General features: G+C 37.9%; 1 protein-coding gene across 1 annotated transcript in view; it reads right to left on the reverse strand.

The window, feature by feature from the left end:
* The window catches only part of RFTN2 (raftlin family member 2), a 64,120-nt gene extending 45,587 nt beyond the window's left edge, over positions 1-18,533 (reverse strand). The window contains exons 1-2 of the mRNA XM_041737664.1: positions 17,951-18,533; positions 17,719-17,865 (exon numbers count right to left, since the gene is read on the reverse strand). Coding sequence (XP_041593598.1) covers positions 17,719-17,857 — 139 coding nt within the window. The 5' untranslated portion in view covers positions 17,858-17,865; positions 17,951-18,533. The remainder of the gene's footprint in view (positions 1-17,718; positions 17,866-17,950) is intronic.
* Positions 18,534-18,743: the final 210 nt, after the last annotated feature.

The raw sequence follows: 18,743 nt of genomic DNA on the forward strand, positions 1-18,743 counted from the left end.
TTCAATACTTACATAAATTCTTTTTTTTTTTTTTTTTTAGGAGAGAGGGAGAAAGAGAAAGGGTGGGGAGAGGGGCAGAAGAGAGAGAGAATCTCAAGCTGGGCATGAAGCCCGACAAGGGGCTCAATCACACAACCCTGAGATTATGGCCTGAGTTGAAATCAAGAGTTGAATGCTTAACTCACTGGGCCACGCAGGCGCCCCAGAAGTTCTTTTTTAGTAAGTAAAATTCCTAAATGTAGAGGAACTTTAAATGCAAAATTGATAAGCAGTTGAATTATCCCTTTGAAGCAGGGCAAACCTGTAGAAACTATAGAGCAGTACAATGTGTACAGTTTTTAGTAAAAGGAAAAGGGTGTGTTATTTGGGAAAATGTTCTTTTTGTTTAAGATTTTATTTATTTATCCATGACAGACAGAGAGAGGCAGAGACATAGGGAGAGGGAGAAGCAGGTTCCCTATAGGGAGCCTGATGTGGGACTTGATCCCACGACCCCAGGATCATGACCTGAGCCAAAGGCAGATTCTCAACCACTGAGCCACCCAGGTGCCCCTGGGAAAATGTTCTTAATGTTCAAGCAGAATTAATTTAAAAAACAACTTTATTTTCTGTAACAATATTTCTCATTTTCTGGAAAGCAGTCAAGAATTAATATCTAGAAACAGACCAGCAATTTGATTATCTCAAGTAACTAAACATATGAAATTATGGGCAATGCTGCCTGTTGGCTTTCTGTCAGTTTGGTCAGTGGTGTCTAGCAAAGAACTGCTGCTAATTGCCTGAACACAGGAAGGAGGTTAAGAAGCAGACAAAGAAGAAGGGTCAGAGGAAATCCCCACCTCCTCTTACATTAATATCCACGTGATGGAACAGAAATCCACCAACACTGGGTATTCACGCCAACTTCTCAAAAGAAAATAAAACAATAGAATAGTCATATAAACCAAGACAAATCCATTTCCTCAAATTCTTTTTTTTTTTTTAAGATTTTATTTATTTATTCATAGACACACACAGAGAGAGAGAGAGAGAGAGAGGCAGAGACACAGGCAGAGGGAGAAGCAGGCTCCATGCAGGGAGCCGGACTTGGAACTCGATTCAGGGTCTCCAGGATCAGCCCTGGGCTGCAGGCGGGGCTAAACCGCTGCGCCACCAGGGCTGCCCATTTCCTCAAATTCTGATCATCTTTTGTATTTATACTAATCTACTTACAATATATTTTCTTCTTCATTTTTTTTTTCTCTTCATCATTTTGTATAGGAACAAAACCAAAGAGAATCATCCTGGACTTTGGAGAAACAGCTGGATTCATTGCAAAACAGCCGTGTTCTGCGTGGTTGTGTGGCAATCACTCCGTGATTCATTTGGTTTTACTTTTTAAGTATTTTAACTACCTACCCTGATTTCCAAACAAAGAAAAGGAAAGACTATAAAACAGAATAAACTGTTGAGACTAAGGAATGAAACATAACCTTATTTTTAGAATTATATACTAATTCCACAAATTTTTTTTAAAAATGCAGTCTTTTAGTGGACCTTGTTGCTTATTGTAGAAAGGGGAAATTCTTTAATGTGATACCAAAGAATCTTCATAGTCTGGCCTCTTTCTTGCTTTGGCGGGCCTGCGGTACTGCACTTCCTGAACTTCGCATGCTGTTTCATGCCGCCAGAACTTGATTTCTTTTCCTGCTCCCTGTGCCTGGTTAATCACTTCTTCCTCTGTGCTGTGGATTCTCCTAGTTCCCTTTCAGACTTTATTATAGTTACGTGTTTCTATGTTTGTCTTTCGTGTTAGAGAATTCTAGTCTAACAGGAATAAGGAATAAGGATCCTGCCTTATTTCTCTTTCTATGCCCTGCATTTTCCTAGGTTATTATGTTAAGCTGGAAATACTGTTCATAAAGGGAACTATGAGGTGAAATTATTGCATAAAGGAGGGAAAGCCATCAAGGTGAGCTAAAGGAAACCACAAAAGTTAGCCAGTAAATTCGGGAACAAATGGGTAGGTTATCTAGGACTTGCTAGAGAGAGACACAACAGGCAAAGAACACACAAGCAGTGTTGTGGAATTGTTACTCTTTTGATTATAAAAGTGAAGGTGGTCAAGAACCTAGTAAGAATCCAACCTGGTAGAGTTAAAAGTCATATTCACTTGAGAAGACTCTAGCTTCAGGCCCCATTCTATATTCCTTATGTTATTAACACTGCAATGAGAAAACCACATAGAAAATGAGGTGAAAAGGAATGAGAGGTGGAGTTACATTGAGTGTAATTAGCTCCATCTTGAGTGAAATCTGGAGAAATTTGGGAGAGGATAATTTCACATATAAAGAATGAGACTGCAGGCTTGGAGACCTTCTCCATCCTGCTGGTCTTGCTTCCCCTTACTGACATGCTTGGAGTCACTGTTTGGTCCCATGTTGTCTCACCTAGTCTACTCTGGCATCCCTGCTTGGAAGGAAACTCCAGAAACCAAGAACTGAGGATTGGGAAAAGCCCTTTCTCCTGGAGCTGGAGTGCTGGGTTAGAGTGCAGAGCAATTTAGGCAGCCAGTGTTCTCCTTGTTGTCAATGATCTTGCCACCATCCCAGAGTGGAGTGGTGCAGCAGCCAACATCTAAAAGGTACTCAATGAATTCAAAAGGCACTTAAGTTGTTAGTAAATATAGAATATTTGAAAATAATTCAATTATTCTGTAGTTTCACCAGATGCTCAGCAGTGAGCAATATTAGTGATTAATATTATTTGATTATTTTAGTTCCATACTACCACTATGTTATATGCTTATAATCATCTGTATAGGGATCCCTGGGTGGCGCAGCGGTTTGGCGCCTGCCTTGGGCCCAGGGCGCGATCCTGGAGACCCGGGATCGAATCCCACATCGGGCTCCCGGTGCATGGAGCCTGCTTCTCCCTCTGCCTGTGTCTCTGCCTCTCTCTCTCTCTCTCTCTCTCTGTGACTATCATAAATAAATAAAAATTAAAAAAAAAATCATCTGTATATAATGTGGTGATGGTTGCACAACAATGTGTATGTAGTATATGCCACTAACTGTACCCCTAAAAATGGTGAAGATGGTAAATTTCATGTTTATTTTACCACAATAAAAAAAAATAAAAAAGGTTCTATGTCAAAATAAAAAAGGTTCTATGTCAAAGATAATATATATGTACATATTAAAATTTACTTTCTGCTTCTGAATTTGACTATGTTAGATACTTCATACAAGTAGAATTATATATTGCAGTTGACCCTGGAACAATTTGGGAGTCATGCAGACAAAAACCTGCATATAACTTTTAACTCCCTAAAAAAACTTAACTACTAATAGCCTACCATCAACTGGAAGCCATACCAATTACATAGTTGATTAACACATATTTTGACTGTTATATGTATTGTATACTGTATTCTTACAATAAAATGAGCTACAGAAAATATTTTGAAAAAATCATAGGGAAGAGAAATACATGTACAGTACCATACTATATTTGTAAAAAAAAAAAATAATCTGCATATAAGTAGACCTGTGCAGTTCAAACCTGTGTTGTTCTTGGGTCAACTTGTCTTTTTGTGACTCGCTTATTTCATTTAATGTCCTCATGATTCATCCATCTTGTAGCATGTAACAGGATTTCCCTTTTTTTTTTTTAAACATTTTATTCATTTATTCATGGAGACACAGAGAGAGACAGAGACAGAGACAGAGACAGAGAGAGAGGCAGAGAGACACAGACAGAGTTCGGAGAAGCAGGTTCCATGCAGGGAGCCCAATGTGGGACTCGACCCCAGATCTCCAGGATCACACCCCGGGCCCAAGGCAGTGCTAAACCACTAAGCCACCAGGGATGCCGGATTTCCTTTCTTTTTAAGACTGAATAAGATTCCATTGTATGCATATACCACATTTTGTTTATCCATTCATCCATCAGTGGACATCTGAGTTGATTCCACTTCTTGGCTATTGTGAATACTGCTGCTATGAATGTAGATGTGCTAATATCTATATAAGATCCTGCTTTAAAAAAAAAGATCCTGCTTTTATATATATTTGGATATACACGCACAAGTGCGATTGCTGAATTATATGGTAATTCTATTTTTAATTATTTGAAGAATGGCCATACTGTTTTCTGTAGTGTTTTCATCATTTTACATTCCCATCAACAGTGTACAAGTGTTCCAATTTCTCTACATCCTTGACAACTCTTGTTTTTTGTAGCTTTTTTTTTTAAAAAGTAGCCATCCTAAGTGGGTATGAGGTGATATTTCATTGTGGTTTTGATTTGCATTTCCCTAATGATTAATGATGTTGAACATCATATGCTCATTGGCCATTTGTGTATCATTTTTGGAGAAATGCCTATTCAAGTCCTTTGCCCATTTTTAAATTTGGTTATTTTTATTGTTGTAGGAGTTCTTTATATATTCTGGATATATATTTACTCTCAGTTCATAGACTGACTTTTCACTCTTTGATGTACAAAATTTTTTTAAAAATTATTTATTTATTTATTTATTCATGAGAGAGAGAGAGAGAGAGAGAGACACGCAGAGACATAGGCAAAGGGAGAAGCAGACTCCATGAAGGGAGCCTGATGTGGGACTCAATCCTGGTACTCTTAAGATCACACCCTGAGCCGAAGCCAGATGCTCAACCACTGAGCCATCCAGGCATCTCTGATGTACAGAAGTTTTTAAATTTGATGTATTCCCATTACCTATTTTTGCTTTTGTTGCCTATGCTTTTCATATCATTGCTGAAAAATCTTTGCCAAATCCAACGTCATGAAGGTTCTCCCCATGTCTAGGAGTTTTATAGCTTTACATCTTACATTTAGGTTAAAGATTTTTTTTAAAGTACAACGGCACTAGTTTATTATTTTTTTAAAGATTTTATTTATTCATGAGAAACACAGAAAGAGAGAGGCAGAGACACAGGCAGAGCCACCCAGGCATCCCTAGTTTATTCGTTTAAAAAGGTATGCTATGCCTTCTTCCTCAAAACAATCCCAGAAAAATTAAAAAACTTGATTTTTCTAGGATACCATTCTAAGATGATTATCTTAGCAAAATAGATTGTAAAACGAAACTTAAAAATTCATGAAAGTGTAAGAAATTTAAAGTTTATGAATCTGACAAAAGTGAAACACAAATATGTAGATTATAGCTGATAATTTAAAAAAATACATGTGTGGAAATAAGCATTTCGTTTTTATGAAAGCATGTCTTTATAAGTTATAAAATTCAATACAAGAATAAGGCATGTGCCTTGGCTTGGAAATCTCTCCTGGCATTTTAACTACTACTGTTGGCCAGATGATAATTATAGTGGATATTACGACAGGTGTGAAGTTGGTTGTTTTTCCATATGGCATGACTAGACAATGCTTGAGGTTTCAGTCAACAGATCATTCAAGAATCACTCAAACTCCAAGTCCTGGTTCCCTTGTTGTTGCCTGAAAACTTGCCATTGATAATCTTTGACAATATCAAAGAAGCCCCAGTCTTGTACTTGCAGAATGGGAGTAAGGTACTTTAGAGAAAAGCCCAGCACTCTTTTAAGTAATGTGGCATTTCCAATACTCCTGACCGCCCAGAGGAAAAAAATATATGGAAAGAAGGGGACACACAGACTCTGAGTCTGAAAATGATTTTGAAAAATTGGGGCCTGAGTGCAAAGATGTTTTAGGGATTTGTTTATTGCACTTAGTTTTCCTTTCTTAAAGTATGTATGAGAGAGATAGTAGGAATAATTGATGTTTAAAAATGTCTAGGGACACCTGGTTGGCTCAGAGGTTAAGCGCCTGCCTTTGGCTCAGGACGTGATCCCAGAGTCCTGGAATCGAGTCCCACATCGGGCTCCCTGCATGGAGCCTGCTTCTCCCTCCGTCTGTGTCTCTGCCTGTCTTTCTCTCTCTGTGTCTCTCATAAATAAATAAATAAAAATCTTTTTAAAAATGTCTAAAAGGCTTTTACCATTGGTAAAAATTGAATTACTAAGTGAGAAAGTAGTTATAGTTTAATTCATACATTTTTTTCTCTCTGGTAGTGGTACATAAGTAATGGTGTGTTTTATAGTAAACAATGTTTTGGAGTCGGTGAAAAATGATAATTATATAGCAAAGAAGTAGTTGCAAATACATTGGCTAAGAGAATGAGGATTTGAAGAACTCTTGGTTTGGTGGTATAATGATCGAAAAAGAAATTGAACAGGGATAAATTCTTAGTTCTTTTCATAGTTCAAGATACAGAATGAGAGAAATCTGATTTAATATACATTCATTTGGTGGGGAAAGGAGGAAAGTCTAGAGACTTTAGCTGACCACAGATTAATTATAAGTTAGCAGTTAATCTAATGTGATCATTGTCATCTGAAAGACAAAAGCCTCCATAGAAAGGCAGCTCACTGAATTGTGCTGAACAGACCAACATTGGTATACTTCCTGTTTATTTTCCTTCCCTTACACATTTATCACCAACTAAATAATAACCAGAATATATTATATATTCACCCAGTTGTACTTTTTAAAAAGATTTATTTATTTAGGGACGCCTGGGTGGCCCAATGGTTGAGCATCTGCCTTCGGCTCAGGGCGTGATCCTGGCGTATCACATCGGGTTCCCTGCAGGGAGCCTGTTTCTCACTCTGCCTGTGTCTCTGCCTCTCTCTCTCTGTCTTTCATGAATAAATAAATAACATATTTAAAAAAAAATTTATTTATTTATTAGAGAGAGAGAGAGAGTGAGCTCATGCCTGTGGGCATATGCTCTGAGTAGGTGGTGGGGGGAGGGGAAGAGGGAGAGAATCCTCAAGCAGACTCCCCCCCTGAGCCTGGACCCCAAACTGGGACTTGATTCCTTGACCCATGAGATCATGACCTGGGCCAAAATCAAGAGTTGGAGGCCCAACTGACTGAATCACCCAGGCATCCCTCATCTTGTTTTCTTATTTAATATCTGCCTCTGTGACCAAAATGAAAGCTCTATGAATGCAGGGAGATATTCATATTTTCTTCACTGCTATTCCTTTATACCTATAACAGTGCCTGCCACATTGATCCTCAGTTAATATTTGTTGAATTAATAAGTGGATTGTGTTCAATTTAAGGGCCAAATTAGAGACAGTTTCAAGCTGGCATATATTAAAAAAAAAAAAAAAGCATTCAGGATAGTGAGTGGTCTGAAGGTCCTTAATAGGTGTTCTGCAACCATGCACTAAATAAAGGAAGAACGGGATACCATCCCGATATATGTGAAGGGCTGTCACACAAAAGAAGTGGCAAGTGTGACACTGACTGAATAGTGAAGGAAACAGGTACATAAAGGAGTATCACCCAAGCCACAGGTGGCAGGAAAGAATAATAGGACTCTGACATGTTCAGTTCTTTAAATATGTGTTAGTAGAGATATATGGCAAGGAGCAAGGACACAATGAGAGTAGCAAGGGAGATAGATGATATTAGAGGAAATAAAATGAATTATAAAACTAGATAAAAATAACTATAAAGATGTTACAGTCTGGGGTCACTTAATGGGCTTTCTACACTTCATTGTCCCAAGTTGATAATGATAATGAACTCATTCCCCCCATTCTCTTATTTCAGAATGTGGTTTTCAAAGGCAGTTATGTAACCTGTTAAAACCAATCACCAAGAAGATAACTATAACAGAATAACACTGGTGCTTAAGGGGGTTCCTGTTTAGGTGGAGAATGTATTTCTAAGGAACACCTTGTTATCTGTAGATGTCAATAGAATAAATCCAGCTTTTCAGGTCAACTCCACATCCTCTTGCACTTTCACTAAAGTAAGGTTATTGTCTTGAGTCTCAAAGCAAAAGAAATGTTAAATGCACTACACACTCACACACACACACACACACACACACACACACACACACAGCAGTTTTGGGAAGAATTACAAACTGAAAAATCTAGAAAAGTTGACTCTCAGACTCAAATGCCCAAAGACACCAGGCTGAGAAAATGAAGAGAAGACATGTTTTGAAGGAGGCTGTGAGACCTGGCAAAGACTCAGAACCTTATCCAAAAGAGAGCAGCTTTTGGTTAGGGCTGTGATATAAGCATGTGGGCCTGATTGTTATTGGATCTCCTAAACTTTTTTCCTTTTTAAAAAAAATTTTTTTATTTATGATAGTCATACAGAGAGAGAGAGAGAGAGGCAGAGACATAGGCAGAGGGAGAAGCAGGCTCCATGCACCGGGAGCCGACGTGGGATTTGATCCCAGGTCTCCAGGATTGCACCCTGGGCCAAAGGCAGGCGCCAAACCGCTGCGCCACCCAGGGATCCCTGATCTCCTAATTTTAAAGAAGGCCTCGAAGTCCATATTCTTATGTAATATTTGCCAATTTAAAAAAGTGACAGGTAATTCAAGTATTTTAACACTGTACACACCAAGTGAGATCTATCTGAAGGCTGAATATGGCCCATTATCTCTTTGGTTTACAACTTCTGCTTAGGTCACGCCAGGGGCTCTGCTGACCAGAACCTGTCAGGTTCAGGCCACCTAGGTCATGTAAGTGTTCAGCATCCTAGGACACAGAAAAAGTGATCCAATTCTTCCTCATTATTGGGGAAGAGGAGAGGATGGTGATAGAAGGTCTGCGGTGCACACTTTTAACAAATTGTCCTTTTTCTCCAACATTGGGACTTGCTTTAAACATGCCAGCATCATTCAAGAAAAGTAAACCCAGGAGCAAGAAGAGGAAAAATAAATCCAGAGGGAAAAAAAATAAATTTTTTGAGAACTTCCCTTCATGTAATTCCCTCAATTCTTACTAAGGTTTTAAACTTTGCTGAAAAGAGACTAGAAGCTTGATTCAGCCGAGATGTGTAAGGAAGGGGAGAGCTGTGCACACAGAATGAGGACTTTTCATCAGTACTGACCAGAGTGAGTAATTAGCTCTCCACAACAGGGTTGGTGTTTGAGGCCAAGCCTTTGATTTGATGTCCTTATACTGGGGGAGTAATTATCAGAGGCTCAATTCCTTTTTTTTTTTTTTTTTAAGGTTTTAGGTTTAAGTAATCTCTACACTCAGCATTCAGGCTTGAACTCACAGCCCTAAGATCAAGAGTCACATGCTCTACTGACTGAGCCAGCCAGGTACCCAGTGGCTCTATTACTTTTTAAACCAGAAATTCAGGGGGAGGTGGTAGTGGTTTTGGCTAGAATCTAAATAAATAGCACAGGCGGTTAGCAGCAGCTGCAAGCAATCTATCTTCCTCCTCTTAGCTCCCTAGCCACCATGAGTCCTTTCGCAGCTCAGCTTTTTGGGAGAAGAAACAAATGGTGCTGCTCACAGCATTATTGGGTGTGGTTGGTACTGTTAAATTGATGCTACATTGTTTGTAAATGCTTTATTATACCTTACCAGATTGTTGTAATTTAGTGATGAAAGAAAGTGTTTCGTAATTGCTTTGAAAACTGTACACATGCAAAGTGGATATTTATGGTTAAAACTGAAACACGCTGAAGGTCAAGAAACATCCTATCTTTTATCCCCACAGTTTCTAAAAATGTCAATAGACGTTTTAATGCTCATTTGCTTAAAAGCTTCTCAAAGATCAAATTTTAGAAATGGAAAAATTCATCGTCCAGTATAAAGCTAAGAACTTGCTCAATGCCAAAAGCTCTGCTCTGATGATGTAACTCTATGAAAATTGTCCAAGACATATATATGTTCTTTCCACCAATTTACTTCTGAAGATTGGTATGTGTTTTTGAAATATTTATGAAACATTGTTTCCTCAGATAAACATACAATGCATAAACACTGGCAAGTACATTTACCATATTTTCAAAAGGGAATACTGTCAATCTCCATATTTTTTTTTAGCAATTACAGTAAAAAATAGTAACATATACCAAGTACCTAGTTTATGCCAGGCACTATGCGAAATGCTTTACACACCTAATCTTAATTAATACTTAAAACACTCTATAAGGTAGATATTATCATTATTCTCAGATGAGGGAACTCAAGGAGAGAGAGATTTGGTAACTTGCCCAAGTTGCTAGGAAGTGGTGAGGATGTGATTAAACCAGATTCCACAGCCATACATTTTAGTGCCTACAAGAAAGTAAAACTTCATTGATGTGTGTCATGTTAAGAATTTGTGAAAATTCAGACATGGGCTAGGATAAAGCTTTGGACTATAATAAATTGTTAAGCAATTTAATGTATGATATTAAAAGGAATATATGGTCTACTTTACTTATCAAAATACTTGAAATTATTTAGCAATATGAACTGCCACATGAACAATATCCAAATTATGTAATCTTTTATGTTTCCAATGAGAGCTGCCATTTTTGTAGTCACTCATTAATGTTATTTAATTGAAGTAATATAACTAAATTTAAATATGCTAATACTCTATTGAACTACATGGCTTATTATTATAGGCAGATATATAAAAGATCAAATTATGACCACTTCAGAGTCCTGCAGCCTCATGTTTCACTGCTGTCTCCTTCACATGCTATTCTCAATCCATTGTTTTATTTGTGGTCCCTGGACAGACCATGGAATTTTCTCTCATTTCCCCATCTTTCAGCCTTGTTTGCCTTACCTACATTTCCCACTTAATCTTTTAAAAATTTTTGAGTAGGGGTTGAAATGTAACATACAAAAAATATAAACAAAATATACTTAACACTGCCAACACTTCGGTAACCACCATCCATTCAAAAATTAGAACATGGTGGGCACTCCAGAAGCTTCCCATTTTGCTTTTTTCCAATCACAATCCCCTCTCCCCTCTGTACTATCTTGAATTTTATGGCCATCATTTCTTTTCTCTTCTTTTTAGTCTACTACCCAAGAATGCAGCCTTGAACATTATAGTTCAATTTTGCCTATTTTTTGTTTTATATAAATGGAATTATATGGCATAACTTCTGTGTCTTTTTTTAAAGATTTTTATTTTTTAATTGAAATAAAAATTCAATTTAAATAACATATAGTATAACACCCAGTGTTCATCTCATTGTGTTAAAGATTTTTTTATTTTTATTTTTTTCAAGTGATCTCTATACCGAGCGTGGGGCTTAAACTCAACCTTGAGATCAAGAGTCACATGCTCTATGGACTGAGCTAGCCAGGCACCCCCTGTGTCTGTCTTCTTTTACTCAACATTGTGCCTGTGATATTTGTCTTGTGTAGCTTGTATAGTTGTTGTTTCTTCATTTTCATTGCAGTATAATCGAGGTTGGCAAAGGACTGCCTATGGCTTATTTTGTAACGTATGGTATGTTGGTACTACAATGGCAGAGCTGAGTAATTGTGATGAAGATCATGCGTCTCGCAAAGCCTGAAATATTTACTATCTGGCCCCTTAGAGAAAGTTTGCTGACTTTTGCAGTATAGTGTTCCATTGTGTAAATATACGACAATTTATTTTTCTGATCTCTTGTTCTTGGATTTCTGTGTTGTTCCTGCTTTTGGGTTATTATAAATAGCACTTTCTGAACATTCTTGTATATGCCTCATGGTACACATGTGTACACATTTACATTGGGTATATCTTCAGCTAACCAGATAATGCCAAAGCATTTTTCCCCCCAAAATGGTTGTACCATGGGCACTTGGTTGGCTCAGTTAAGCATCTGCCTTTGGCTCAAGTCATGATCCTAGGGTCATAGGACTGAGCCCTGCATCAGGCTCCCTGGGCAGCAGGAGAGTCTGCTTCTCCTTCTCCCTCTACTCCTCTCCCTGCTCATGATTTCTCTATTTCTTTGTCTCTCAGATAAATAAATAAAATCTTGGAACACCTGCGTGGCATTCAGCATTTGGGTGTCTGCCTTAAGCTCAGGGTGTGATCCCGGAGTCCCGGGATCGAGTCCCACATCGGGCTCCCTGCATGGAGCCTGCTTCTCCCTCTGCCTGTGTCTCTGCCTTTCTCTCTGTGTCTCTCATGAAAAAAAAAAGTAAAATCTTTAAAAAATTAAATAAATAAAATCTTTAAAGACAAAACCCAAAATGCTTGTGCCAGTTTACTAACATGTGGTATTAGTAGTCTTTTAAAATTTTAGCCGTTTTGGATGATTTGTAGTGATATCTCACTGTGGTTTTAACATGCATTTTTCTGGTTACTAATAAGGTTAGTAACAGTTTCATATACCCATTGGCCATTTGGATTAACTATTTTGTGAAGTGCCTGTCCAAATTCCTCGTGCATTTGAGCCCAGAACTGGGGGAGCCGCCCCACAGGCAGTCAGGGTTATGACCTTACACACCTTCCCGCTGGGTCAGCTACATGGGTTACAGTAAGAGGTCCGGGGCTGAGGCAGGTGTCCTGGGGGCTACGTGGCATCATTGGCCATTCCTCCCACTGGAGAGTCCCTGCTTCGAGTGACACCCACTACCCCCTTCCTGGGCCTGTGGAGCCCGTGGGCTGATTCCCAATAAAGGCAGTCGGTGAGGCAAAAAAAAAAAAAAAAAAAAAATTGGGTTGTTTGGTTTTTCCTTACAAAAGGAAAGTTGCAGTTGTATTTTCTCTATTCTGGTTACAAACCTTTGTCTAAGTCCCACTCACCCTTTACATCTTAGATGAGATGACCTTTCTTTTAAGGAATCTTTCTGGATCCCACCAATCAGGTAGAGGTGTTCTTTTTTTCTGCCTCTATAACCCTCGTACTTCTAGCATCACCTGCATCATAGTGTATAATGTACACACTGTAATTGAGTATTTATCAGTGTCCCTCAGTAGGATGCTCACTAGGGTGCAGTTTCATAAAGAGCATGGACTAAGCTTTATTTACCTTTGTATCCTAGCTCTTAGCTCAGTAGGTACTTAATAAATATTAGTTCATTACTCATTAGATGAGTAAATGTCCACCCAGATATAAGAAGTATGAGGTAGAGTAGAAAATATAAGTTACATTGTCAATATAAATGCATACTGTATGCCTTAGCAGAGGTTCTCTTCTCTCCCAATTCAGACTGGGATCTTTTTCTTCCACAATAGTCTGGATTTGTGAGGTCTTATTGTTCTAAACCAAATATCTCACCATTTCAAACATAATGAAACTCCTCATGTAGGTTTTACCACCTGGTTGGAATTTTGGCAAGGTACTATGACCTGAATAAATTTAGTCACTTTAGACCATTTGAGGAAATGCTCATGAACTTATTAGACTCGCATACAGAAAATTGAGTTGGACCCACCCTTCTTTTCTCCCTCCCTCCTTCCTTTCCTTCCTTCCTTCATTCCTTCTCCCCTCTTCTACCCTTCCCTCATTTCTGAGCCTTTATTCACTTCTTGTTGATTCTTTCATGCATTCTCTTCAGTGCTGCATCTTCATTCTTCTTAAAACTTCTCTGTCATTTAAAATTACTGACCACGTCTTTCTTTTTGAAACCCTCCCTTTCCTTGGGTTCTTTGATGCTATATAGTCCTGAATGTCTTCATTCTCTGTAATTTTTTGTTGAATTGTCCTCAATATGGCTAAATATGCCTGAGAACTGAGCTCGATATGCTTATGCTCTTCCTACATTTCCTCTTTTTAAGACGTTACTTATTTCGATTCCTCCTGGAAATCATCATCTCCAGCTAGGTATCTAATAAGAGTCTCTACCAAGCTGTCCATCTCAAATGCAACATGCCTGTGTTGGAACTGCTTTTTCCCAACACACTGACTCTGTTCAGGATGCCTCTCCTACTGTAAGAGGCATCATTATTTCCACTGTTACTCAGGCTCAGTTACACACTTACTCAGAAGCAGGAAGTCATCCTGGATTCCTCATTCTTTCTGTCCCTTCATATCCAGCCAGTCACAATCTGGTAAATCATTTCTTCATAATGTCTTATATATGCCCCTTGCATTCCATCCTACTGCTGCCCCCACATGCATGTCCTCATTGTCGACTTGTAGCCTTGACCACTACAAGAGGCCTTCTAAATAAATGTCCTCACTTCTATCTCTTTCCACTCAGTCTCACATTAATCTTCTAAAAATACTTCTCTGTATCTAATGACTATTCATTCCAAAGCCTTTATGGCTACTTAATTCCCATAGAACCAAGGAATCTTTCCTTAGCCAGGTCACAGCATTTCATACTCCATTTATTTCCAACCTTATTTTTTCCCTTTCTCTAATAAAAACCCCCCTTAGCTCACTGCTCTAGTCATTAGTCCTTGAATATGCCTCAACCTCTTAACCTTTTTTCTGACTGTCTAAGCCCTATTTGTTCTTCAGGGTCAGTTAAAGTCCTAGTTTGAGTTTCAACTGATCCTATTCAAAATTGATTTTTCCTTTTTCTGACACCACTTTATCTTGTACTGTAATTTTTCATTCATTAATTCAACAAAACTTATTGTCCATTGTTCATGTGCCAAGCACTGTGCTAAAAGGTAGATATGATATAGTTTCTGACCTTGAGGAGTTCATGGTCTTGTCTAGTTTGTCTAGTTTGTCTAGTTTGACCATTTAGAATACAAAATACTTGAGGGCAGAAACCATCTAGTTTGTCTAGTTTGTCTAGTTTGACCATTTAGAATATAAAATACTTGAGGGCAGAAACTGTCTTATTTCTTTTTGTATTTCCAGTACTTATCAGCCTATCCTCATGTCATATGTATTGATTGCTGTTAACAGTGGTGATTAAAAAAAACAGTTAGAGTTTATTTTAATAATAAGGAAGCAAGTCAGAGCCCAGCAAAATTTACTTAATATATTTTACATAATTTTACTAGAAATTCAAAGCTACCATCTGTCCTTCTGTTGGTTTTTTTGTATTGTAAAAAACTCTTTTAATCTTAAAGCTGTTTGTGCTTTAAAAATTCTTAAGGCTATTATTATTCAGATTATTTTCTGGGATTTAAGGATGAAACTAACACATTTGGATCATTTACAGAGTTTAACTATTCGTTAAGAAATTTTGTAACATGCTCCTTATACACTCACACACTCTCATAAATACACATTCATATACAATAATCCAGAAAACTTGTCACAAAGATTGTACCAAAATCTCACTAGTCTCACTTGGTAGACCTGGCGTAAAGCCAGGAGGGATAATAATAGTTAACTTTTATTAAGTGGATTATCCTGTATTATCCTCTTTAATCCTGAAAACAACTCCATTATATAAGCACCATCAGAACCCTTCTTTTTCAGATGGGGAAACTGAGGTATAGTAAGGTTTATAAACCTGCCACAGTTAGAAAGAGCCTAGATTCAGAATCCAGGAACTTTGATACCAGAGTCTTCTGTGCTTAACGACTATGTTATTATTTCTCCAATGGAGATGTAAATAATGGTTCAAAATCCTCCTGCCCACCCCTCCAAAAAAAGTGTGGGGAAGCAGAGAGGGAGAGAGAGAGAGAGGAAGAGAGACAGAGAGAGAGGGAAAGAGAGAGAAAGAAAAGCGAGTAAGAGAGAGTGAGGGAGAGAGAGGGGGAGAAACAGAGAATGGAACTGAATGGGAAATAAATTGTCCAGGATAATCAGCCATCCTAACACAGGGCACTGGAAATTTCAGAGTCTCCTCCTCTTGCCCCACTGAGACTTTACTCTCTGTCTCATGTCCTCTGTTTGGAAAAAAACGGAGGAAAACAAGATAAGAGACAGGCTCATCATGAGCACACACAGCTGTCACCAGACCATTTTGTTTCCTGAAAGGTTGCTCACAGTGGCCTCTGAGAAGCAGGAGGTGCCACTATTCTGTACTTACAGCAATCCCAGGACGGAATTGCCAGTGCTCAACAGAAGGCTGGCATGTTTTACCCTACTCCCCCACACCCTCTAAATCATTCCTCTATACACTGGAGTGGCAGGTGGAGGTCAGAGACAACAGAATAAAGAAAGGTGGTCTGGGCAATTGGAGTGATAGAGAATCTTGGCTTCTGAGGCAAAGGCAAAGACAAAACCAAAACATAACAACAAAAATGTGGAATAATTGGACAGAAAGGGGCACCAGGAGACTAGGCGCTTCTACCAAATAGGAACCAGATGCAACTTTAAAACATGTGCCTGCTTTCTATGCTAACATTTGCAATCTATGCCCATACTTACACTGCATAGCGTGACACTCTATGACCTTCTCCAAACACCTAGAGTGGAGGTATCGATTATACTCCTTTCACAGAGAGAAGTGCTTCTTCTTGCTAACAAAATCAAAATGACTTCTGAAGAAAGCTGTAGATGTTTCTGATTCAAGCATGACTGCATGTATACATATTCATGTGAGATTGTTAACATGGTTAGAAAGAAATTAATGAGAAAAAAATGTCAAGTTATTTTAAGCCCTATGATCCTATGGTGGGTTGTGCAGCAATTCTTAAAGTGCAGATCAAAATGGCTCTGGCCTAAAGTTTATGAGTAGACAAGGTTTTAAGTTAAGGAAAGTGTGTGTTTGTGTCCTATAGATTACAGAAACTTGTCCTAAAAATAATTGATAAGAACAATCAGTGAAGAAAACATAGCACCACATCACAAGTATTTCTCAAGTGATGGTTTTTGAAAAATGATAGAAAAAAATTCACATGATTGGTTAGTTCTCTGATTATCACTATTATCTTAATCCACTTTTAACTTTCAGAATTAAAAATTAAGAATGTTGACATTTTTTTCCCTTTGGTAGCCTTAGCCTTAGATAAAAATAGAAATGTGAATATGTTAAAACTATATGTACAGATTTTATGCATGTCCCTGGAAGGGAGTTTGCTTGCTGGCTAGCTCAATTTTTGACAAAGAAAAATGGGCTGCTCTTGCTTCTAGCACAAAGATGCACTGTTCACAGAACAAACCAAAAAATGGAGAATTTGTGTTTAAGTTGAAAAGAAAATAATATCCAACGTGATAATTCATTTAGTATAAACTTTCTATTAACTGATAAAATGTGTACCTTATTAGAATAACAAGTGTAACTTTGTAATAAGAACTTAGAATACTAATATCTGGAAGTTCTAACAGCAAGTAAGACATTCTGAATTTTATTTCAGTACCCCATCATTAAAGACATTGTTCTGCTTTTTAAAAACTCGGTTTTATCCATGTAGTTGTATACTCTAAAGTTTCCAAAAGTATTGAGGCAAAGTATTTGTGAGTTTGAGCTGCCTCTGTTCCTTCCACAGGATTGCCATCTGGGCTTGTTTATTTGTGTTTCCAACTTTCTGGAACAGGGAGTTTCTCTGTTAGGCACGGGGCACCAAGCAAAGGAAGTGTCTTACAGAAGAGTATCTTTTTTTTTCTTTTCTTTTTTCTCTATTTTCAAACTTCAAGTTTAACTTGGTCAAAATATCAAATGACTAGCACAATCACAAAATTTTACATAGTTGGAAACCTCAGAATTATATTAGCAAATACTCTTCCCCACGATGCAAATCATATACCCTACATGCTACCTTCTTGTGACTTTCAGATCTTTTTCAAGACCCAAACTGTCATTAAGGCTATAGCTATTTGGCTGGGAAATCAAACATATTTGTCTATCCTTTTAAAAATAAAAATGAAAGAAATAATTCCAAGCAGTTTTTCTAATTTTATAAAATACATGAGCCATATTACAAAAAATCAAGCAAACCAACCGAAAATCTTTCAAAATATAATTAAGAAACACAGCATTATTGTTAGATTTACACAATCTGATTGTGAAGAATAGTTTAAAAATTCACAAGCAACACTTAAAAAAACTAATGCATTCTCTTTGAAAGATTTCATTTAGCAAATAAAATAGAAGCAAAAATTACCTTGTAAAGTAAAATCCAGCAATACATATTCGTAAGCAAATTCTGTCTTTGTTTCCACTTGCGGTCTCTTCAGGGTAGAAAATATTTTTCCAGGGCTGCTATCATCAGGGTCTTCTAGCTTTCTAAGTCCGCACCCCATGGCAAAATCTGTAAGGAATTAAATTGCAGGATAGGGGAGGGAGAGCAGCAAATTCTGTTGTTTAAGCTGAAAAAAGAAAGTTACAGACTTAACTGCTTTGATTTTTTCAGCTAAACCATAGGTAGTCAAAAAGAAAACATTTGAGTCCAAAGAAAGGAGCTGAAGACTTTTTCTATCCATTTTTCTGTAAAGTCGTTGAACCCATGATGATTAAGCTACAGCTCTAGGAGGCTGGGCTTGATCTTAGGAGAAACATGCAAGCTGCTACAACTTAGCGGAGAATTTCCATGCCACGTCAATTTACAGCCAGCCCCCTACCAGAGTTCTGTCGCTCCGGGCACCAACAGTGCTTTGTCTGTCCCTGTTGGCTGGATGATAAAAGAGGTGTCCAAAAACGGAAATAAAAGGCAAAAGTACAACTCGGATGGAATTATCCACAAATAGAGGATATATTCAGGCATAGTGGCATGCAATTCTTTTTCTGTTTTCTCTTTTCCCTCTTTCCTGTGCCCACCCCCTCCTTCCTCTTTGCTACTACCAGAAAAGCAAAAGGAGGGAGGAAGGGAGGGAGAAAGAGAAAGAATGAGAGAGAGAGAAGGAATGAAAAAAAAATGGATTCTCAACACGGTTGGAAACAAGAATCATTTCCAGAAAGGAAGTCAGCTTTAGGAGGAAATTGCTTCTGGAGTCTAAAAGGAGAAAAGTAATGTGTGTGTGTGTGTGTGTGTGTGTGTGTGTGTGTATGTGTGTGTTTTAAACAAACACTTTAGTCTTTAGGTAGTACTTTTGAGGATTTCTTTTCACAAGAAGACTCTTTGCTGGAAACATCATAGACTAATAACCCCGCCAAATAATAAAAAAATTCATACTAAAATATTTTAATAAA

This window comes from Vulpes lagopus, chromosome 22 (genome assembly GCF_018345385.1).
Source record: "Vulpes lagopus strain Blue_001 chromosome 22, ASM1834538v1, whole genome shotgun sequence".
Lineage (NCBI taxonomy): Eukaryota > Metazoa > Chordata > Mammalia > Carnivora > Canidae > Vulpes > Vulpes lagopus.